This window comes from Epinephelus lanceolatus, chromosome 1, assembly GCF_041903045.1.
Source record: "Epinephelus lanceolatus isolate andai-2023 chromosome 1, ASM4190304v1, whole genome shotgun sequence".
In the NCBI taxonomy this organism is placed as follows: Eukaryota; Metazoa; Chordata; class Actinopteri; order Perciformes; family Serranidae; genus Epinephelus; species Epinephelus lanceolatus.
This window is the reverse complement of record NC_135734.1, coordinates 37,058,781-37,082,679: the sequence shown is the minus strand read 5'-3', so window position 1 is coordinate 37,082,679 and position 23,899 is coordinate 37,058,781. Positions and strand designations below refer to the sequence as shown.

The 23,899-nt window shown below is 39.2% G+C and overlaps 2 protein-coding genes and 1 non-coding gene across 4 annotated transcripts; 2 read left to right on the top strand and 1 right to left on the bottom strand.

The window, feature by feature from the left end:
- Positions 1–1,147: 1,147 nt before the first annotated feature.
- trnat-ugu (transfer RNA threonine (anticodon UGU)) lies at positions 1,148–1,220 on the bottom strand. Its single transcript has one exon. It is a non-coding gene; the product is annotated as a tRNA-Thr (tRNA).
- Positions 1,221–2,738: 1,518 nt separating this feature from the next.
- nfatc2b (nuclear factor of activated T cells 2b) lies at positions 2,739–17,177 on the top strand. Its single transcript, XM_078169991.1, has 10 exons — positions 2,739–3,094; positions 5,923–6,901; positions 7,032–7,203; positions 7,732–7,934; positions 8,448–8,620; positions 9,188–9,328; positions 12,176–12,231; positions 12,529–12,661; positions 14,769–15,386; positions 16,807–17,177. The coding sequence occupies exons 1-10, from the start codon at positions 2,968–2,970 to the stop codon at positions 16,851–16,853; spliced, it is 2,649 nt and encodes an 882-aa protein (XP_078026117.1). The 5' UTR covers positions 2,739–2,967; the 3' UTR covers positions 16,854–17,177.
- A 1,571-nt stretch (positions 17,178–18,748) lies between these two features.
- Positions 18,749–22,965, top strand: manbal (mannosidase beta like). 2 transcript variants are annotated; one of them, XM_033626090.2, is made up of 3 exons: positions 18,749–18,913; positions 19,304–19,488; positions 22,446–22,965. In XM_033626090.2, the coding sequence occupies exons 2-3, from the start codon at positions 19,339–19,341 to the stop codon at positions 22,554–22,556; spliced, it is 261 nt and encodes an 86-aa protein (XP_033481981.1). In that variant the 5' UTR covers positions 18,749–18,913; positions 19,304–19,338; the 3' UTR covers positions 22,557–22,965. The 2 variants fall into 2 exon arrangements, with proteins under 2 accessions (XP_033481981.1, XP_033481978.1); XM_033626087.2 differs by having other exon boundaries at positions 18,753–18,913; positions 19,300–19,488.
- The last annotated feature ends 934 nt before the right edge of the window (positions 22,966–23,899 follow it).

The window sequence follows — 23,899 nt, the reverse complement described above, 5'->3', positions numbered from 1 at the left end:
ACTTCTACATAAGCACAGGATCGGAGTGCTTCCTCCACCATTGCTTAGTTTACCTCAGTCTTAAGGACAAGCAAAACTCCTTTGAGGACAGCCTGAAGGTGAGCAACAACATTTATGAGCTTCATTGTCCTCAGATCCCCTCCCTGGCAATTTTACGCAGCTTCACACCTTAATTTGTGTGACTCATATGACTGCCGTGAGGCCTAAAGACTCACATGTGACCTCAGGTGACATCAACACGTGAACCAGGCAGCAGAAGTTAAATGCCTCCGAGTGGATTCACCTCTCAGGAGAGACGTTTTCATGAGTCTATATTTTCATCAATGATTTGTTGAAATATCCTAAATAAAACTAAAATGTTACCATGTGTAGAAACCGATCAAGAGTGCAGATATGACTGGGGATAACTTTTCTGTTGGGGCAAATTCTAAACCAGTGGTTCCCAACTGGTCCAGCCACAGGGTCCAGGTGTCTCCTCAGTCACTAGTTCAAGGTCCACACATTTTAATATATTTAGCATCATACTTGCATTTGTCCATGTCATCAAGCTGCTGTCTCTGTCAATTACCTGTCCTTTAGTTGCTCACTCTACAGCAGGAAACAGCACTTCAACATAAAAGCTCTGTGCTGGAAATTTACTGTACTTCAAAATAAAGTTTACACGTTCCTGAGTCACTTGTGGACCATTCAGAATGGACCCACGACCCACTTTTGGACTGCGATCCACTAGTTGGGAACCACTGTTCTAAAGATTGGTAATTATTTAAAGGGTCAGTTCAACTAAATTACCAAAGGAGATATATTACTCACACATGTCCAGTGGTAAAGCCACACAGATAGGTACATTACATTACAAACACTTTTGTCTAAAGCAAATTACAGTAACTGCATTCAGCTTACAAAGAATATTTCATAGTTTGAGTTTCAATTAAGTTTTTTTTTTTCATTAAAATTACTTTCTACCAAAGAATATGTGGATATTGTGCACTGTGACTGTTGTTATTCAGGTTGAGTGACACGTCGTGAACGGAAACACGTTACAACGCTTTAATTTTTTTAACAAAGCTGTCCTAGTTTTTATTGTATTACAGTGATTCAGTTTATCTATAACATGGTAAATACCATGGAAACAGCATAAATGAATTGCAGGCCCTAGTGAGGATCGAACTCACGACCCCTGGTTTACAAGACCAGTGCTCTAACCACTGAGCTATAGAGCCGCAGCTGTTTCTAACCTTCTCCGTGTCTCATGTCATCAGTGTGACCACTGACAGCTGGGTGTCATATCCAGATGTAATATGTTTAATGACAACGGCATAAATAGCATTGTTTAAACGCTGCGCATGCAGAGTGGTGTATATTGAGGCCATTTGATGACTCAAATATTGTTTTATAATAACGTTTAAAGTATTGAAAGTGAATCCTTAATCACAACATGGAGTCGAGATCTCAGTGACTGATTTATTAAAACCAAACTACAGTCTCTGCATGGCTACAAACCACATGAGGCGAGTGAGAATGAACACATAATTAATAATTGTGTGTTTTAAAAGTTTGATGACTAACCTGACACTTGAAGGAACAGGAACAGGAACTTGATGGAAATGGGACAACACTGCCACCCAGTGGCCCAAACCTGCTCTCACTGAGTCTGTTAATGTTCTACTGTTTTGAAATGCTTCATTTCACATTTTAATTTATTTATGTATGTGAATGACAACAAGTTTCATGAGTAATGTCTTTAAGGTGTTATTCATCTTTTAATAGATTTTCTTAAGACATAAATCAAGAGATATATGTTGCTTAACTTGCTTTGGATGATCATATTATATTATATTATATTCAAATAATATACTGTTTTATTGCATTTTAAACTATAATGTCCTTTTACTATATTTCTGTAATAATACAGAAAAACACAGTATTATCTAATCATATATTATTGTGTACACTGTTTACATACTATTTAATTATTCATTTATTTATTTATTTCCTTTCTTTGGTATAGTTGATATTCTGGGTTTCCTTTGGTTAATATAGGATATATATATATAGCATAGCCTATTCCTTCGGTTATCAACTGTGAGAAAATTTCGTATGAAATAATCTCTGTGTCTCCAGATGTATGTAACAGAAACAAAAATTATTAATTTATTCATAATTGCAGGCTTTACTGCTTCAAAACAGATCATTACGTCACTCTTGTTTTGTAATTTAAACTTCATTTTTATAATTGTATTATTATTTATTAATTCTATAATTATCTATTATATATTTTTACTTGCTTTCTCTGTGTTTTGTTGTTTATTTGTATTTATCTATTTATTTTTTCAAATTATTTTTTAATTTGTGTATTTATGTTAGTAGCTCTATACAGGATTAATTTATATTAAAAAACATGGCAGTAGTCAACAAATAAAGACATACAATAGATTCAGTAGAAGACCAAAGGCTAAAAAAAAAAAACCCACTGTTAATTACATAAAAACAATGGAAGCTATAAGTTTATAAAACTATAACTGGAAATAATTACAACATGACATTTACATGTGACGTCATTATAATTTTACTATAGAGAGCAGACTGCTGTATGTTTATGCTGTCTTTGTATTTCATACTGTGACTCTACTTGACTCACACAAAGGAAATGGGGTCTGCGCTGCACTCTGTGAGCACACGCATACACACACACACACACACACACACACACACACACGGGCCCGCGCCTCCTGTCTGCTTGTCATCATCAGCAGTGACAGGAAGCGTCTGTCACCGCTCGTTTTGTCACATCGCGGTGTTGGATGTTTTATTTGAGCAGCTGCTAAATGTTTTAAATCCAACAAACAAAAGGTAACACTGTCGGTTTATTATTTATTTATCTCATGCGCAGAGCTCTACTTAGTTGGCTGAGTTTGAAAGTTATCACAGAAGATAAAGTTGTCGGAAGCAGATTTACATATTGGAAAGATGACTTCTGGAGGTTTGGGCTTCACCGAGGGCCTGGGTCAGGACATCAGCCAGGAGGAGCTGGACTTCTCTGACCTGTTCCTGTATCATCCACCTGGAGAGGACTTTTCTGTCGGCTGTGATAAAGGTGTGTTTGAAATATGTTTTTACAGAGACTTAACATAGCATCTCCCATCCAATTACATCATTTTTTCTTAGTATTTTTGTTATTAGAATACAAAGATGATGGCTTTTGTTGAGTCTGTAACAGTGAAGTAAAGTGAAGTGGCTTTGGGATACCCATCAGTGAGTACTCTGCTGTCAGGGACTGATGTTACACTCCTCCTTCACTGTCATTAAGAAGGGGAGAAGCTAACTACGCTATTCTCTCTGTAGGAAAACAAGCATAAATTGTCTTTATCACAGTTTAACAGAGTTAAAATTCACTCAAGAAGGTTTCATTTTTAGAATGTTTAATGCGGTAGTTTTTTTTGCAAAGTGTTAGGAGTATTCTGACATGTCTTAAAGGTCCCATATTATTCTAATTTTCAGGTTCATACTTGTGTTTTGGGTTTCTATTAGAACATTTTTATTTGCTTTAAGGTTCAAAAACCACATTATTTTCCTCATACTGTCCGTCTGAACATACCCTCCAAAAGAAGCTCAGTCTTTTGTTATTGATCAGCATTTGGGTATCCTCCATATCTCCACTGTTAATATCTCTGCACCATCACTGCAGCGAGGGGAATTAGCCTACTGTGGTGTCACTTTTTATCTTTATAGAGCCAATCACAATGTTTGTTTACAAAAACTTCTGGGTAGAAAATCGTGCATCATATAGGGCTAGAAGGGCTTCCTAGTTGACCAATAGTCATCATTTAGGGCCATTAGTCGACTAGTCGCCCACATGTTTACGATACTAATTTAATCATTAGGCCTAAATTTTGGGCGGGGCAACACAATGGTTTGAGTTGAAGGTGTGAGAAGGAATAGTATCAGTAACATTGTTAACACTGTGCTACATTACAGAGAAATACCAAACCATACTAATGAACCTTCATTAATATAGGCCTATATTTTATCTACAAGTGCACGTCACACACTGAGCGAGCCGCCTGTTAATGACGCTGTCGGCAAAGCAGTAATGATTGTGCTAAGTGGCTAATGGGCATGTAGCTACTTCCATGTTTCAGATGATACATCATGTTTGTAGTCGACCAATGAAGATGAGTTTACATATCACCTTGGGTTCGTCCTTCACCTTAAAATCAATTTCTTGTCTTCCAGGAAGTGATTGTTGTTGTTAGTGCGACGTCACAGTGATTCGGTCTGTAGGCTATTTCTATTGAATTGCATTGCTAGGCAACAGATTGGGTCCAAGCAGTGTCAAGTATCGTTTAAATGCAGCAGTTGATATTTTTTTGGCTTCAGGCACCACTGAGGAGCTTACATAGGAATAAACATGGCCCCGCCTCCAATGCTGTATTCAGGTCCCTTTAGACAACCATGATTTAGTTTATATTTAAGTTTGAAATGGTCTGTATAGTGTAGTTGTGACATCACAACTTCATGGAAGTCCTGACGATATGTTTAAAGGCGTAGTCGCTGTGTGGATCTCTGTGGATTGAGTGTTTTGACTTTTCATCTGCTTTGTACTATAAAAAACATGGAAATTTGTCTTTTTACACCATGGGCTCTTTAAAACCTGGCTGTAGGGAACCCTGAAGTTATCACGGGGTAGTAGTCTTTGTACCTGTGTGTATGGCAAGCCGTTTTAACATTTAATCACTAGACTGGATATTCATTACTGATATCTGCAACATAATTTTGCCTAGTCAAAACTCTTATTCAAGATATCTGTAATTAGATTTTGCCTAGTCAAAACTCTAATTACAGATATCTGTAATTCAGTTTTGACTAGTAAGATTCAAACTATTTTTGCCATTCATGTGTATGTGGTTTGTCATTATAGATATCTACAATGTAGTTGCGGATATCTGCAGTTGTTATTGTGGATATCTGCAACTGAATTGTGGATATCTGTAATTCCAGTTTGAGATATCTACAATTTAATTTTGACTAGTTATAATTCAAGTTCAAGATATCTTTAATTATCATCAATTGAAGATATCTACATGGTCCTTTCTAGATATCTTGAACTGAGTTTCAGATAGTCAGAATGACGTTGTAGATATCTTGAATTCGAATTATGACTAGTCAAAATGACATTGTAGATATCTGTAACTGAATTATGACTAGTCAAAATGACGTTATAGATATCCGCAACTGAATTATGACTAGTCAAAATGATGTAGATATCTGTAACTGAATTATAACTAGTGAAAATGACGTTGTAGATATCTACAACGTCATTTTCACTAGTCAAAATGACGTTGTAGATATCCGCAACTGAATTATGACTAGTCAAAATGATGTAGATATCTGTAACTGAATTATAACTAGTGAAAATGACATTGTAGATATCTACAACGTCATTTTCACTAGTCAAAATGACGTTGTAGATATCCGCAACTGAATTATGACTAGTCAAAATGACGTTGTAGATATCTCAAACTGGAATTATAGATAGTCATAATATAATTGTAGATATCTATAATGACAAACCCCATACACATGAATGGCAAAAATAGTTTGAATCTTACTAGTCAAAACTGAATTACAGATATCTGTAACTGTAGTTTTGAGTAGTCAGAATGACGTCATAGATATCTGTAATTCAGTTTTGACTATTCAGAATGACATCATAGATATCTGTAATTCAGTTTTGACTAGTCAAAATGACGTTACAGATATCTTAAATTAAAATTCAGACTAGTCACAATGACATTACTACTAGTCAAAATGACGTTATAGATATCTATAATGGTAATTCCGGATAGTCAGACTTAGTGATTAAATGTTAAAACGGCTTGCCATATGTGTGCACATGTTAATCCTCACTTTCACTTCTGACAGATGAATCAGATGCTCTCCTACAGAATGACAGCCAGCCTCCAATGCTGGTGGTGGACCATCACGCTGCGTACATGTCCAGCTCCAACCAGCCAGCCTCCAGTCAGGACCCCTCCACTCACAGCCCCACCACTGACAACATGCCAGGGGCAGTGTTTGAATCCCTGGGGCTGGCATCAAGACAAGGCGCCATCCCTGCTCCCAGCCCCAGGATTGAGATCACTCGGGTGTCGGGTGACTCTCTCAGCTCTCAGAACCTTGATCCGAGCCCTGGCACCAAAGCTCTGGGGCCGTACAGGGAGTGTGTGAGTCCTGCCAGCAGTAACTCCTCCACAGGCTGGCCTGCAGACGCGTACTCTCCTGTGGCTTCACCGTGCGTCTCACCTTCAAACGGAGGCAGCTGCGGTGTGGGGTTGTCCGGCTTAGACCTCTGCCCGGGCATCCAGGGCATCCACACTTCTTCTGCCCACTCCTCTCCAGGAGCCTCGCCTCACAACAGCGTCACAGATGAGACCTATCTCCTGCCCCAGCACCAACGCCCCGCCTCATCGCTCCCCCACCAGCGCTCCCGCTCTGCCTCACCGCACGGAAAGCGCTCCTATGACAAGACCCAGTCCTGTCAGGGGGGCACTCCTGTCAAGCAGCGTTCCCGGAGCCCCAGTCCCATCCCTTCACCTCATGAGCAGCAGGGGTCCTACTACCTTCACCAATACCAGGCTCCAGCTGAGTTCCAGCCCCAAGCTCAGACCACCTCCTCAGGCCTGGAGGAGATGCTGAGCAGCCTCAGCTCCAGTCTTCCCAGAGCAATGCCTCCTGCGGGGGTGCAGACTCAGAGGCAGGACTGTGTGTATGGAGAGGGGTACGACTGGTCCATTGAGCAGGAGAGAATGGGCAGGGCAGGAGCTGAAGTCAAGTCTGAAACCTTCTATATGCTCCCAGCTGTGTGGCCTCCTCCTCATCCAGTCCACCACGGGGCATTCAGGTGTGTTGCCTGTCCTTCATTCTAACTTTTAAAAATTCAGATCTTTTTAATGAGCTCAAATGACCAGTGTTGATGTGCACCATTTAATTGACAAGTATGAGATGAGTATTTCTGCCTGTCTTTTCTCCAGTGGTCTCTCAGTGGCTCCACTTCCGTCTTTAGAGTGGCCGTTGCCCAGTCAGTCCGGTCAGTATGAGCTTCTTATCCAGCAAGAGCCCAGATCTCACCACAGAGCTCATTATGAGACCGAGGGCAGCCGAGGAGCTGTGAAGACACCTAACGGAGGACATCCAGAAATTCAGGTGCTTTTTTGGGTGTGGGGTGTGCAAAGATGGAAACAAGAAAGGGAAATCACTCTCACATATTATCTGTGTCACTTCCAGTTCTGTAAAAGAGAAATGAGGTAGCAGAGATCGTAAACATGGGGTGGTATTTCCTGGATAATGACAGACGTGCAAATGAATCAAAGATCCTCACCCCTACAAGGACAAATTATTAAGACATGCATTGTTTTAAACTGCCAAAAGACACACATAGAGTCACAGATCAGGTGTACTGACGCATACTGCAAGAATTGGTTCATGGTTCTGCTTTATTCACTGCTCTGGTGAGTTAATCAATAAGCTGTTACTGTTGGTGTTCCTGGCACTGATGCACAAACGGACTATGCAAATCAGTGTTCTTGTTATGCTAGTTAGACAGTGACCTGCTGTGAAATCATCCCCACAGGGAAAAGAGATTTATTGTGCTTTGTGGATTTGTTGTCAGTATCATAGTTAGTTTAATTCAGTGTAAATCATGCATTTAATCGCCTTTGTTGCCCCTAATAGCTCTGTGGGTACCAAGGCACAGCTCCATTGGGGTTGCAGGTCTTCATAGGAACAGCTGACGAGAGGATCCTGAAGCCCCACGCCTTCTACCAGGTCCACCGCATCACCGGGAAGACCGTCACCACGCCCAGCATGGAGAGGATGATAAACGGGACCAAAGTGTTGGAGATCCCTCTCGAGCCAAAGAACCATATGAGAGTAGTGTGAGTAGCAGAGAGATACTGTGGGATACATGTTATTAAGCAATCTACAGATGCAGAGATACATTAAAGTCTACAGGTGTTTTTGTGCTAAGTGCTCTTTTCTTTTTATCCTCACACATGGTGACTATGGCTGCTCACACCAGCTGCAAGGGTTTTGTCTTTTTCGCTTCCAACAAGTCGCCGCTGACGGAAACATAGACTGCATCATTTCCTGTGTGCCAGAGAGTTTTTCCAAGAAAGGCCTACCAGACGCAGCAGCAAGAAAAGACACACTTTCATGAACTTGACGTATGATGAATCACGAAAAACAATGCCAAAAAAAGTTAATCGAAATGTCACAGAACAAAACTGGGTTTTAACTGAGAAATTAGAACCGATGCAGATTACACTTTCACTGCATGTAAACAGAAACTGTCTCGCAGCGGATTGTGAATAAGAACGAGGTTTCTAACGCAGCACTTCGGCCTAATTCAGTACACTTGTATTTAATCTCATGTTTTCTTACATTCACAGGATTGACTGTGTAGGAATCTTGAAGTTGAGGAATGCCGACATCGAGCTGAGGAACGGTGAGACGGACATTGGACGGAAGAACACGCGTGTGCGTTTGGTGTTTCGTGTCCACATCCCTCAGCCTGGAGGCCAGATCGTGTCTCTTCAAGCTGCCTCTCATCCTATTGAATGCTGTAAGGAGCGTTTAATTCCCGATAAGATGAATTTGCTTCTTGTCACTGGATGATGACATCTGTCATTGCTGAATTTATCTTTATTTTTTACACTACTATTTATAGCTCATTATGAAACCTAATGCCTCTTTAAAGTAACTGAAATGTGAATATATCTTTCTCTTACACATGAAAATATACTTGGGCTTGTATGATCCATAGTCTGTGGTGATTAATGTTAGATAGCTATTGTCAGTTGCTGGCAAGCTTATTAACTTTACGATTGTTCTTTACTTATGGAACTGTTACAATACATTTTATTATTCAACCTTTTGATTTCAAAGTGTTGTATGTAATTCTGGAGAAAGATGGTTGATTGTTCAGTCTCATTCCCAGGCTTGGTGGCTCGGTCCAACCATCAGCCCAAAGCGTCAGTATATGACGACCTGTAATGAGACTCAACAATCAACTATCTTTCTCCAGAGTTTGATACAACACTCTTAATTGTAACTTGTGGCCAAAAGTTACATAGATACATACTGTCCTCTGTGTGGTCTTTCATGCAGCTGTGTCTTCCTGTTTCCTCAGCCCAGCGCTCAGCTCAGGAGTTCCCTGCAGTTGAGAGGCAGGATCTGGACCGATGGTCGGTACTTGGCGGCAAACAAATGGTCCTTACTGGACAGAATTTCACATCCGACTCCAAAGTTATATTTTCAGAGAAGGCACAAGGTGAGGAAGACTTATTTTTTAATTTTTATCAGTAATCATATGTTGTTAGATTATTTCAACTCTTCATGTACCTCAAATTTATGTTTCAGTTGGTGCTGAAAATGAAGGGCAGTTCAGCCTTACCTGTAGTGCTATTTATCAGTCTAGATTGTTTTGATGTGAGTTGGTGAGTGTTGGAGATATCAGCTGTAGAGATGTCTGCCTTCTCTCCAATATAATGGAACTAGATGGCACTCAGCTTGTGATGCTCAAAGTGTCAAAAAGTGGATTTGAAAAACTGGACATCAGTGTCTTTACTCAGAAATCTTGACCCAGTTACTCAAGATAATCGACAGACCTTGTTGTGACCATGTAGGAACTACTTTCTTTCTACAAAAACTACACCTGAAAACCAGATCACCACGCAGAAGGAAGTGTGCATCCACTCATGGATGAGACGTTTGTGCTCGTGACAGCAACTATATTCTAACTAATAGTTCAATACTGCTAGCTCACCTGAGCTAGCTAACGTTACTGCTCAGCCAAGGAGGACGTCATTCATTTTTACTTCTTGCACTGTTTTGAACACAAGTCTCTCTTCCATGAGTAGATGCACACTTCCTTCTGCGCCATAAAACAGTCGGCAGGTGTAGTTTGATAGAAAGAAAATACTTCCCACATGAAACTGCTCACAAAAAAGTCTGTGGATTAGCTTGAGTAGCTGGCTCATGATTTCTGGAAAGACTTCTTTTTTTTTCTTTTTCTTTTTTTCTCATTTTTTTGAGCACCACAAGCCGAGTGCCATAAGTTCCATTATATACAACGGAAAGCAATCATCTCTCTGGTCGATCTCTCCAACACTCAGCAACTCACACCAAAACAGACCAGACTGATAAACAGCACTACAGGTAAGAGGGAAAATATGTGATTTTGACTTTAGGGTGAACTGTCCCTTTAAAAAGAATAGTGAAACATTTTGGGAAATAGGCTAATTAACATTTTTGCTGAGATTTAAGTGAGTAGATGTGAGAAAGGCTCAGCTTAAGCATATAACCTATGTTGAACCATTCCTTTAATACATTATGCTGTGTTTCTAGGTTTTATAAACACTCTTGATTTGTGTGTTATGTTGACCTGTGATTGTTATGTGTGTATATTTGGACTCCAACCAGGTTTCTATGATTAAAATAAACCATCACTTGATGCAATACCCGGATACATCTGTGGCCTCTCAATATCCTGCCCGAGCGCATCAACCTACTCATATAGTATTTGTATTTTCAGAGTATTTGCATATTGCCCGGGCAACATCAGTGACGCACACCTTCCGTCAGCCCCCACTTTTATCTCTCACTAAATGAGCCATTAGTTTCAACTTTTACTGCTTTACTGGAGGCGACGACTTTTATTTATTTCTACATGGAAAATTCTCACCTCGCTACTGCTCCCCCTGCCCACACAACATTTTACACTGGGTGACATGGTGTGAGAGCAGGATGGGTACAGTTGACTGCATGTAAAGCCTCCCTGTTGCTTGGTGTGGGGTTTTTATGCAACAGGATGTGGTTAGAGAGACTGATAAAGATTCAGACCCAGAGCAGAGGCTTTGTGTTTTTTTTTTTTTTTTTTTTTTTCTTAAAGCGTGGGTAGAAAACAGAAACAGCAGGTAAAAACTGAGGTGGGAATGAAACACTAAACCAGACATAAAAGAGAAGGCTGTTCTCCACTGTCTGAGTATAAATATGTTCACATAATGTTATGTAAATTAAAGAAAGGATTGACATCATCTGATTTCTTACACATTTGTATATTTATAGACATATAGTAGTATTAGTAACCATCAGGGCTATGACTAACAATTACTTTCCTTATCAATTCATCTGCTGATTATTTTTATGACTAATAATAATGAAATGTTTAGTGTATATATATAAAAAAAAAATGCTCATCACAAATTCCCAGAGCCCAAAGTGATGTCTTCAGATTGCTTCCTTTCACCAACCAACAGTCCAAAACTCAAAGACTCTTTCTTTACAATCATAAATGACAATGAAAAGCAGCAAATTAACACATTTAAGAAGCTGGAACCAGTGTTCGATATTTTTGCTTAAAAATGATTAAAACAATTAATCAATTATCAAAATAGCTGTTGATTAATTTTCATTTGATCGACTTATTTTGTTGTAGCTCGAGTAACAGTTGCACATTGTGTGGAATTGATTTATTTGCTTTCTTCCAGACAAGTACGATGAGAAAATCATTACCACGCACACGGCTGTCCGACAAATTTAAGGTTATAGCGAGTATCGTATCGTATCGTATCGTATCGTATCGTATCGAGAAAACTAATTTCTCCCTTCATGACAACTGTACGGGGTGAACTTTTATGTAACTCACCTATTTACATTTTATTGAGGCTTGAAGTTACGCATATTTAAGGCTGGACTGCTTTGAGCGACAGGCTGTCTGCTAATATTGTCCTCGGCTTTCAGTCAGATCCACCCCTTGCTCCTCTACAGCGCCAGTCTCTCAACCAAATATGGTCACTAATGGCTCAAAAAAACAACAACAGTATGGCGACAGTTGTAATGCTCAACTCGATGTGTCAAAATGGGAGACGTGAAAAACTAATGGGTGACGTCAGGGTCGCCACATCCATGATGTCTGTGGTTTCCATTATTTGTGCTAAGCTAAGCTAACGCTAACTGGCTGCTGTTTCAGGCCACATGTTTCTTGTACAGACATGAGAGCAGTATTAATCTTTTCATCTAACTTTCCTCAAGAAAGCAAATAAGCGTATTCCCAAAATGTGAAACTTTAAACTTACTCTGCTTTAATGCATGTACACTTTACTCGCTCTGCTTTCAGATGGGAAGCAACTCTGGGAGGTGGAGGCCACTGTGGACAGAGACAAAACACAAGCTGTGAGTTGACTTCCACTTATCTGCACTGACACATGTAGCATCATTTTATATAACCAAGGATTTACTTTTGTAGATAGGCATTTGATCAAAGTAGACTCTTACAAATTCAAATAAACAGAAAGCAAAACACAAACCCATGACCGCACACAGCACGCTGCTATGTATATATCACATTCTGGGACTTTTATTTCTGATACTGATTTTGATTCTGAAACACACAATTGCCTGTCTGTTTCAACATGACATTTAATCTCAAGAGTGATCTTGTTTTTCTTTTGTGTCGCAATCCCCATCTAGAACATGCTTTTTGTCGAGGTCCCTCCGTATCGAAAGCAGAACATTTCCCACCCGGCCAAAGTCAACTTCTATGTCATCAACGGGAAGAAGAAACGCAGTCAGCCTCAGCACTTCATCTACACTCCTATGATAGGTATTTATCTGTCAGCCATGTCTGCTCTGACGTTACAGGAGGAAGAGGTGGGGCCTCAAATATTTGAGAAACGGGAAGGTGACTGAAAGGTCTTCATTGTCAAGCCGAGGGTCAGCAGGGAGAGTCAGTTGTTCTCACCTCTGTCAGCACAAACTTCAACAACAAGCCACTCATCCCTTGATTAAGTCAAACCTTGAGGATACAGGAACCGGCAACACTTTAATCAGATTAGATCTAACTGCTACATAATTAAAGGAACATTTAAACCCGAGGACACTTTAACACAATCAAAAGCAGCCACTAGCTTCTTTCTGTTATCCTCACTTTACGCTGATGATCTACAAGAAATCACTTCCAGTCAGAAGAAATCAGTCCGTAGCTGTTACCAGCGAACTGCAGGCGTAGGGCTACGACTCTCAGTTGCTCTGAAGTGGAAAAATACTCCACTATTGTTTTCACTAACGCTCTCTCCACCCACATGAAACATCCACAGCTGAAATGCAGACGCACACTTTCACACATATTGGTTTAGGAAACTTGAGTATAAATGGATGAGGTGGGTTGAGTGGGTACATGAAAGAAATGTTAATTATAATACCTTATCATGAAATGCATTGGTGTTTTTTCCTAAATTACTGGATCCCTGTAACATCTCAGGCCTCATAGAGCCAGCACAGCTAAAAAATGTCACTGACTATGTTTACATGGACTGTGTTTTTACGGGTGTGACATTTTCCGATCAAGACGTGGGTTCTGCTGAACTTATTCGGATTATAGAAGCATTCTTTGGACATGTATACAGTGCTTCAGACTTTGCACTTCATTTGGGGTTTTTACCGCAACCAAAACCTCTTGCTTCTTTATGGTTGGCACTGTGTGTTGTCATGAACACGCTGTACCCAAACTAACTAACCAACAGTTTGCAAGGCTGTGGGGTAAAGATGCATGCCCAAAAGAAAACTCCACATTTCTGGTTGGAAAGAAAAAAAACACACCTATTTTTAAACATTATGAAAGCTTTGGATATCAACTGCTTTTCGGATATGTGAAAAATATCACAACACTGACCTTTCTAAGAGGTTGCTTGAAAGAGCAAAAGAGAGAGGCTGTGCCACCGGTAGGAAACTTTGAAATAGGAAACTTTTTATTTTGACGCAGATATGCAAAAATGGCACAAAAGTCTTCAACTGCTGCACTTTCCATTTTGAAATGATAAACAACACTTAAGGGCATGTTAATCAGAATATGCACGGCTGCATGTGCACAGGAATATTAATGGTATTTTTATGTTAACAGCTTGGTAGGAATAGAATAGGCAAGAACCGCAGTATTTATTGTATGTAAACATAGTCACTGTTGGTCAGTCGCCCCACTACTTTGTTCCAGACTGAAATATCTCAACAACTATCGGATGGATTGCCATGAAATTTTGTACAGACACCCATGGTCCCCAGATAACGAATCCTACCAGCTTTGGTGATCCCCTGTTTTTTCTCTCTCGCACCAACAGGTCAAAATTCAGTAATTAACACCAGCTAAACATCACCATGTTAGCAATGTCATTGTGAGGATGTTAGCATGCTGATGTTAGCATTTAGCTTGAAGCACAAATCCCACTGACATATTATTAAGTGTCAAGTAAAATTGAGTGTGTGGTGCGTTCACACTGCATAGTATGTGGATTTGTGAGTGTGCTTACTAGACATGCTCAGCTGCCCCACAATGCATCGCATCTCTTCAGACTGCGCAACAGCTGGCAATAGCAGAGATTTAAAGCTATTAAAAAAAACCTGTTAATATGTTATTTTATTATTTTAAGATTTTTTCAGACGAGAAAATAACTATTGAGATTCCCGATTTGTGGTCATTTTATCCAAATAATGCTTGTTTGGAAATTTCCTGCGATGTTTTCAGAGATGTGAGAGCTGTTGGGTGGCCGTATATACATCAGTGTGAACAGTCTGTTGGTAATGGCATACTTAATTGTTGATTTAATAGGTGGTATGCAGTAGGTGTGGGAATCACCAGAGAATCCATGATACGATATTATCATGATCATTAGTGAGCTAATGACCTACACTGATTTCTCTCACCTTTTATTTTCTAGCCATCAAAGCAGAACCACTGGACGACTACCAGTTGAATTCGCACATCTACTCAGACAATCAGTCTCTGTCGGGCCTCTCAATGAAGTCACTCTACCATCCCCTGGAGCAGGAGAGCAACCTTCAAGCCTTGAATGTTTCTCCAACAATGTACCATCTAACCACTGTAGACCCCAGAGCCCACGTGTTAATCCCTGATCCACTGGACGACCAACCAGTCTATTACCAGTCCAGAGCCGGCACTATGATCAACAACCCCATGCTGTACCACGCTGCAAACCCGTGTTACACCAACCTCCTCGGTGGATCCCACGCTGCCTCCACCCCCAGCCAGTGCGTCAGTGCCAGAACCCCTGTGGGCAAACTGGGCGAAAGTCCTCAGGTTGGTGATTCATACGAGGCCTGTTTGGTGTCAAGACATCAGGGTTTTGTGCAGACAGCGCTGCCACTGGGAAAGTCACCACCTTCAAGATACATCCAGGGTCAAGCTCAAGGGAAGGTCGTAGGCCGAGTGGAGCCAATGACCCAGATTGGCTCTGGAAGAGGAAACCATGAGGAACGAGCTCCAGAGAGGGTCATGGTCAAACAAGAGAACCTCCGCTATGCTTACTTGGAGGACGGTGAGTACTTCTATTACATACTTTGTTCTTAAAGGGGTCAATATGCTTCAAATGAAGTGCTGGTGGGATTGTTGAACAGCGTCTGCCCCCCTCATCCCTCACATCTTTGCAGGGTATAAACTTCTCTCTTAAGCCCTTATTTTTTCCTTCGTCACACGCTGAATGTTGCCGTTCTTCACATTTGAGCGATAAGCACAACGCTATCTGTACTTCGGCTGTTTTGGTTTTCCTTGACAACAGATCATTGATATGCTGAGTTGTAAAAGATACCTAATTTATTGCTTTACAAAGAAAGATTAAATGGGGGAATATACTTTGCAAAATACGTGCAAACTTGCCTGAGGGATGAGTAATTGTGGTCCAGTCTGCATATGCATACGAGCGCATTGAAACTGTACGCTTGCAAATCCCGCCTTGTGGTTTTCTGTTGGGCCTTTCTATCCACTTTCCTGTCTCTTTCAGTCTCACTCTCACTCACACAACTGAAAACACTCACTACACTTGTAGAAGCTTGATGCGCGTGCTCAGTCTCATTTGAAAGAAAATACAACATGCTCACGATTCCTGATTTATCTGAGGCTGATGAAGGAGAAAGAAATAATGGGGCCATGAAGTGAGAGAACAAGTGATGTACCTTGACCTTGTTTGCTGTGGGGCAAAGTTTCTCTTTACGCTTCTATGATGGGAGACAGAAACAGGAAGTGTACTGTATAGGCAAATATATGCAGACATACCTGTGGTTAGAGAAGCATGTACTTTGTTCTGGCGTTTGAGGAGGTAAAAGTGAAAGTTAAAGTAACTACAACAATCAAACCAAATTAAATGCTGTATTTATGTTAGTATTCCTATTATTGTTTTGTTTTTTTGAGATTATAATTATTCTTTCTGTCATGTGCAACAACGAATGTGCTTATTCTATTCATTGGTACATAATTCTGTGCGCAATAAAATAGAGACATCTAGTGGAGAATACTTTACATCATCACCAAAGAGGCTGCAAGTCATCAATGGACAGATGGATGTATGAAATTAGATCATTTCTGGGGACACCGTGGTGGCTTTAACCACAAACCACAATGTCTCAGGTTCGAGTCCAGCTGGGGGGCTTTTGTTACTCTCTCGTCACCTTCATTGCCTGACTTCCCTTCATTGTTGACTCTATAATGAAACTATAAAATTACCCAATAATTTAACTTTGGCGACATCTGCTGGTAGAATTTAAAAAATGTAGACTGCACAACCTCCCCACACTCCAACAGCTCAGATGAATGACTTGAGGACGAATGAGGTTAAAGAAAAAGCACATTAAAAATACAAGAATTCCTTCAAAATGTTATATATAATAAGCATAATGTCTTTCTTTATTACAGGATAGTTGTGAATATTTAACTCATTTATCCTTGTTTGTGATGTTTTCCAGTGAATGACATCATCAAAAGAGACATGAAAGGCCACAATGGAGAGTGACCCTGGAGGAGGCCTGCGGCAGCTCTGATGTCCATTAGATTAAGCATGATATGTTAAATATCTCGGAGAGAGCTTATACTTGTAGACTTAAAAAAAATGGATTGGTGGCAAAAAATAGACAGTGATCCACTTCAGGCTCACCTTAACTTTAAGCTTTAACTTTAACCCTAGCCAAGATAGTAGAATGGGTGTCATACCTATACTGTGTCTCTATTGTGTCTTTATTTTAACCTGTTTGACTTGTCTTTGTTCATATATTTGTACAATTGCTCCTTGTAAGCATGTATAAAATATTTTATATTAAATAAATTCTGTTTATATGAATCGGTGTGTTTCTATTAAGGGCAATCTTACTCAGCTAACACACTTTAAATATATATAATTTAAAGATAGATAGATAGATAGATAGATAGATAGATCTCCCTTTGTATTTAAAATGACCTTTCCCTAGCATGACGGCATATTTTAGCCACTATTAAAAATAAAAAATATCTGAGAGATATAATGTCAAGGATCCTTGAATTAATACACATTAATGTACTGACCCCCATTTGAGAAGATTTCACTTCAGGGACCTCCATCTGAAAAGATTTTGGTTGTTAGATATGAGTAAGACCAGAATTATATGGTTGTCAACTGTAGCTGCAGAGAAAACCATGGAAGAAGGGAAAGCTATGATCAGAATAGTCACTCTTACGACCCTTACTCACACTGGTCACTGACTTCTAAAGTGAATTATTTCATTCATTAATTTTCTGTAATTGCTTATTCTGGTACAAGAGCCTATCCCAGCTGTCACAGGGTGAGAGGCAGAGTACACCCTAGACAGACAGACTGGTTGCCAGACTATCACAGGGCTGACACATAGAGACTCTCTTCCTCAAGGAACCTTGGTTGAGAACCACTGCCGTAGTGTATTACATTCACAATAAAAGCGTGTTTAAAAAGTAGCCGACTGACTCTAAAGAATCCTTTTTGAGTGTTGCATTGATGATGCAACACTGTGTAAGCACAGTTTTAAGTTTAAATACTTAACAAGACTAGTTCAAACTAAAACAGTGCATCCGTTATGAGCAGTGATGAAAGACGTATTCAGATTCTGTAAAAGTGGCAATACAACACTCAAAATACCCCAGTACAAGTCAAAGTCCTGAATTCAAAAAACAAAAATGTACTCAAAATAGCAAAAGTGAAATAATTAATTGTGCATTAAAGTGTTCCCTGTATGTGTTTTACAATTATTACAATGACTTTTAATTAATATTACAGCTGCGTTAATTTTTTTTTTTTTTTTTTGCATTTTTCTGCGGTAGATGTTGAAGGTTGTACTCCTGTATATCCTTTTGATTGGTTTAACTTACAGCAATGCATCACAATCTATGAGATAATCATACTGTATGTTTTGGTATGGCTGCCGTGTGAGAAACATCCCTAAAAGGTTTACATGGTGTCAGAAAAACAGCCCTGTTTTCAGCTTTGTGACAGTACATGTTCAAGCTGGTCCATGAGGATTTTTTAAATAGTTTATTTTAAGAAGTAGGAGAGTTTTCTGAACACATAAAGGAACACTACATCCTTTTAGTTTATCAGAAACATTCAAAATTGAAACTGTAATCTCAGAAAGTACAGCAACTGTAGTCAAGTAAAAAGTAGCCTACAGTATTTGCCTCTGAAATGTAGAATTGTATAAAATGACAGTGGAGTACAACCCCGAATTTGAAGTACATAAATACACGTACATAAATACATAATGTTTTTTAAGGAAGTACATTTATGGAATACTTTCATCTGGAAGTACTGAGAGTGAAAAGCCTCCAAAAATAATGATTGAATATAACGCTAGAGGGCGACATTTTCAAAACATTCACCACAGCGGAAGTAGAGCAAAGATTCGTGACGTCACGTCCGATGAGCGGATGTTTTTTTCCCCTTTGTAAGCTAAATTAGCATTTTCTTACTTGATAGCGTTTTACAGCTTTGCTAATATATAGTATTTTGCACAGATTTTGATGTTAATATCCCTGTGACGACAAAAGAAGGGTGAAATATTCCCGCCACTAGTAAGTTTCTTCCGCACACCTAACGTTTATTATTTTCATGCTTAGCGTTAGCTTAAATCTTTGCATGTAATAATGTAGCCACACTGATGTTCTAGGCTGTGAAATGACCCGTAGCTGCGTTGTAAATGTGACTTAGCTGGGTCTGTCAACAATAAGGTAAAAGTTGTCTTTTATAAGCAACACGTTATGAGAGCACAGTATATCGTTTAATTCACATTTCCACGCTTGTCTTTTGTTCAAAGCTAACTGTTTATATTGTTAGCTTCAATAAGAGACAGATGAACGCCTTTACATTTTGTCCCATTTAATCCCCATACACCACCGTTTGGGATCACAGACCTATTTCTTTTATCTTCCTGATAACTGTGCTGCTGTTGTTGGCACAGATAGGCGCACTCCACAGTAACAGACCAAGCAGCAGCAGCATGTCTGCAGAACTGGACCTGTCCCCTCCAGAGGTCCCTGAGCCCACCTTTCTAGAGAGCCTGCTTCGCTATGGGCTGTTCCTGGGTGCCATCTTCCAGCTCATCTGCATCCTGGCTATCATCATTCCCACATCCAAGAGCCATGAACAAGTGAGTAGACACCAGTGGTGGACAAAGTACAGATACTCCTGGTCACTCCAGTACAAGTGACAGTTGCAGAGTCAAATTATTGCTCGAGTTAAAGCACTGGAGTCCTTGCTTTTAAAACAACTGAAGTATTCCAAATACTTTTTTTTTAAATCTCAATGTATTTTTGTACACTCACTCACTCACTCACTCACACACACACACAGTACTGGGTCTTAAGTGAATCCACAGCCGAAGTGAAAATTCTGAGTAAAAATATTTCTAACAGTGTACAACATCCATAAGCAGTTATTTAACGAAACATAACACTAAACCTGCAACTACTGCAAGCACAGACAACTTTATTTAAATGATTAACCTGGAATTAAGCATGAAGCAAATTTTCAAATACCTTGACGTGCTTTCTCAGTTTTGATGGTGAATTCTTACAGGCCATGATGAAGTCAACAGCAAACATTTGAAACTATATGAACTAATCTTCATCACAAAAACTTCAAACCGTTGACTTGAGGTCTGGCCATGGCTGATCTGGCAGGGAATCTTCATCTCTATCTGCTGCCGTAGCCATAGTAACACCACATAACCAAATACAACCACCTACTGATGACCTCTTCTCTCTACCTGTTTCTACCAGTGAGCTGCCCAATCTCAGTAGCACATGCAGGGAGTTGAGGCACAGGAACACTGCTTCGACAGACAAACCACACGCACAACAGCATGATCACACTTAACAGACTTTTGCATATTAGAGATGGGAAAAAATCATCAGCTGACTTCAGAACAAGTGTAACGAGTAACGAGAGCCTCCACAGAAATGTAGCAGAGTCAAAAGTACAATATTTGTCCATCACATGTAGTGGAGTCAAAGTAGTAAGTTAACAAATACTTAAGTTAAGTACAGATGCTCAAAAACTGCGCTAAAGTACGATACCTAACTAAATGTACTTTGTTATTGTCAACCACTGGTAGACACCAAGGGAGGGAGAGGAGCAGGTCTCGTGTCCAGTGTTTTGTTCCCCCCTCACTCACAAGGTTGTTTCACTCAACTTTCAACAGTGTTTCCCATGCTGTTGCCCTCCCCAGTCGGGCGAGGGTGGAGGTTAGGTTATAGGTAGATGCCATAGAGACAACTGATCAGGGTTAGGAATTTGTTTGGGTTCAGGTTTAAGTGAGGGGAAACACAAGTCGGTGGAGCAACAGTTGTGAAAAATGTACTTTCTCATGTTTTCTTCTTATTAGCAAGACATAATGGGGAGTGATAGGTGATTCACATGTAACAAATGTTGCAGTTGAACCCAAAATGTCACTTCTACATTCTGCTGGTTTTAATCCACTTCATCAGGACACATATCAATTTAACTTGTCAATCTGGCTGAAACACATTAGTGTTGTATTTGACTTACAGATTCTAGATGTGTGCAGCAGTTTACAAGTCTGGACTCAGGCTAGTGTCAGTCATTCCCTTGAATAAATGGCTTGCTTGTGCTCAAGGAACGTTCCCACACAGATATCAAAATCTTATTCAAACATTTTGTTGGAGGTTTCTCAGTATGACAACATGACTTTGAGTTGAGTGTAAGCAATATAACAGTAAATAAAACATTTTGGTGTGTAGATCAATATTAGTTTTCACAAACGATTACAAAGAGTGTATGATTGCAAAGTATTTCTCAAAAAATATCTGGTGGCTACATGAAATTTCAAATTTTCAGCAGTAGCAGACTTGTGTCTTGGGTCACTGACCTTATTAAGGCCTTTTTTTGGTAGCACTCCAACAACAAGTGAAATATATCTGGCTCAAGACAGTGACAGTTGTTGAGCAATGACACCATACAGCCAAGTTCACTTACTAGACCACTAGTCCTTAGCCAGAACAAATGACTGGTGTTTTATCTTATATCCTGTATCTATCATTTCACATAATGCTTTTATTAATATACAACATGCCTTGGTAATTTGTCTACAAATAAAGCTTAAGCTTTTGAGATGCAAGTAACATAAACTGAAAGATTGCATGTTCTGTTATGTGATTATTTTCCCTGCAGAATGGGTGCAACAGTACTCTCTTTGGTGGCTACATCTGATATGAAAATAATACAATCAGAAACATGTGCACTGTGGCACAGCTGCTGATAACAGCATAATTAGAAAAATGCTTTCATTAATTTTCCATTTTGCTCTACAGATCTACAGGTTCTGCAATAACAACTCTATTTTATAAAAAGAAGTCTTGCGGAACACTACTAATCAGTTTTTCTGAAATAAATAAAAGCGTGACACCAGATAAAAAGTGTAGTGCAGAATATCTTATTTTTAAATGTCCATGAAGACAGAGCCACCGAGGGCTACTCCCACAATCTCCACACTAACAACTGTCAGGAGAGATTATTTATAGACAAGAGCAATTAAATCCACCGTCTAATTATTCTATTTTCAGACACTGTCATTAGATGCGCTGATTACTCTCCACAGTATGTCGCCATTTCATCCTTTTCAACAGGCTGCTGTCATTCTGCCGTGCCATACAAAGACAGAAACAATGCTGACAGAGGGAGAGTGTTGAGACACGTCTGAATTGAATGTGCTTGGTGTGTGCATGTGTGTGTATTTTTGCTCCAAATCTCTGGCAATTTCCTTCAGCCGTCCATTTAATTGAGATACGTTTACACAGAGTATCAGCTATCTGGAGTGATACAAGCTGCATTAATAAAATGTATTTTACTCAGTATCACTAATTATTTAACACCAATGCACTTCATTTCAAGATTTACTAAAATAATACCTTGGCAAATACTTAATGTGTGAGTGTCACACAGCAAAAAGCATCACCCAAATACATCTCCAAAACACTGTTATTTAATAATGCTTAGCAACTGTGCTTTTACACCATACTTAAAATGACTCAGAGGATTTGTTTTGAAATTACAGGGTGTTTAATGCTTCCTGTGTTTGCTCTACAGGAGGAGACCGAGTCCACTGATAGCAAGGCCGCTGAACAGATGAAGAAACCTAAAGGACTGCCACCTCAGATTCGACAGAAACCAAAGAAGGAGAGCAAAAAGAAACGATAGATGTCCGTGTGTGTTACCAGTGTGTGTGCAAATGCGTGTGTGCGGTCATCAGTGAGTCAACATTGGCATCGTTACTAGGTCATATGACAATAAAAGATTGCGTGCATTTAATATGAAACACTTCAGAACACCCTTGAACTGTGTGTCCTTTACATTCAGCACAGTATTACAAAGACCAAATTGTCATTGAGTTAAATGATTGGTTATGCAGCTACATATTTTATTGGATATATTTCATTCATTCATCAAAGCTTATCTGGTACAGGGTCATGGGTGGATGGAGCCTATCCCAGTTGACATTGGGCGAGAGGCGTGTGTGTGTTTTGCATTTACTTTGTTTTATAATTGAATATCATTGATTGAATTGTATTTGGATTTCAACAGACAAATAAAAACAATGTGTTGTCATTCACCTCAGCTGTTTGTATCATAAACTTCTGTTTAAAATGAGTCAGAATGATATCATGTCCTGTCCTTATAATTAATCATTTTACATGGTAGTATACATCATTACTTCCTTATACAGGTTTGTGGCATCAGAATAGCCTGTTTCATTGCATGGAAGACCTATTTAATAAATTATTTTTATATTTTGTTGACATTTACATAATATTCAGACACCATTGATGATGCTCGTAGTGGTTACAGATTCTAAACTAAGAAAAATGATAGGGGAAGATCAAACCTGATAAAAAGGTTGTATTTTAATTTAATTATCAAATTTAAGAACCCTCATTGAAAGTGTATCTTTCACAGACATATATTGTCAAATAAGATTTTTTTTTTTAACTCAAATAGCAATATAGGCCTCAAAGAGACTGAACAAAGAAAAGATTGGATTTGTGCTTATTGTTTTTGGGGCAACTGGTCAGTTATATTGACTAAATTCATATTTAATGATATATACATTTTCCCAAAGCATGTTGTTTGAGCAATATTGAGTATTTCCTTAAAAATGTTGCTAGCTTGGCTATGTTTTAAGCTAGCTACCTCATCAAACATTTTAAATTTGGCTCTAGTTGTTTTCAGGAAGTAGTTCCGGTTCTCGTTTGTGATTGGCTGACTGACGTTCCAAACCATTGGAACGCCCCCAATTATGGAAGTCAAAAATTAGGCAAGTCTCATTTAAGATAATACATTTGATTTATCCTGTAAACAAGGCGCTCTCAAGATTAAGAGATGATATTGACGGAAAATGTTTGTTTTGTAATCATGAAATTGAAACCATTTGTCATTTATTTGGCTAGATCTTGTATATTTCTTTAAGACGCTGACTGGTTCAACTGTTAATTTAGAAAAAAAAAGAGACATTTTTTTATTATTAAAATAATATTAAATTACAA

Bases quoted from the DNA above. Each gene is read 5' to 3' on its own strand.
- nfatc2b (XM_078169991.1), top strand. From the start codon at position 2,968: ATGACTTCTGGAGGTTTGGGCTTCACCGAGGGCCTGGGTCAGGACATC. The intron at 6,902-7,031 runs GTGTGTTGCCTG...TCTTTTCTCCAG, and splicing joins GTCCACCACGGGGCATTCAG to TGGTCTCTCAGTGGCTCCAC. The intron at 7,935-8,447 runs GTGAGTAGCAGA...TTACATTCACAG, and splicing joins AAGAACCATATGAGAGTAGT to GATTGACTGTGTAGGAATCT.
- manbal (XM_033626090.2), top strand. From the start codon at position 19,339: ATGTCTGCAGAACTGGACCTGTCCCCTCCAGAGGTCCCTGAGCCCACC. The intron at 19,489-22,445 runs GTGAGTAGACAC...TTTGCTCTACAG, and splicing joins CATCCAAGAGCCATGAACAA to GAGGAGACCGAGTCCACTGA.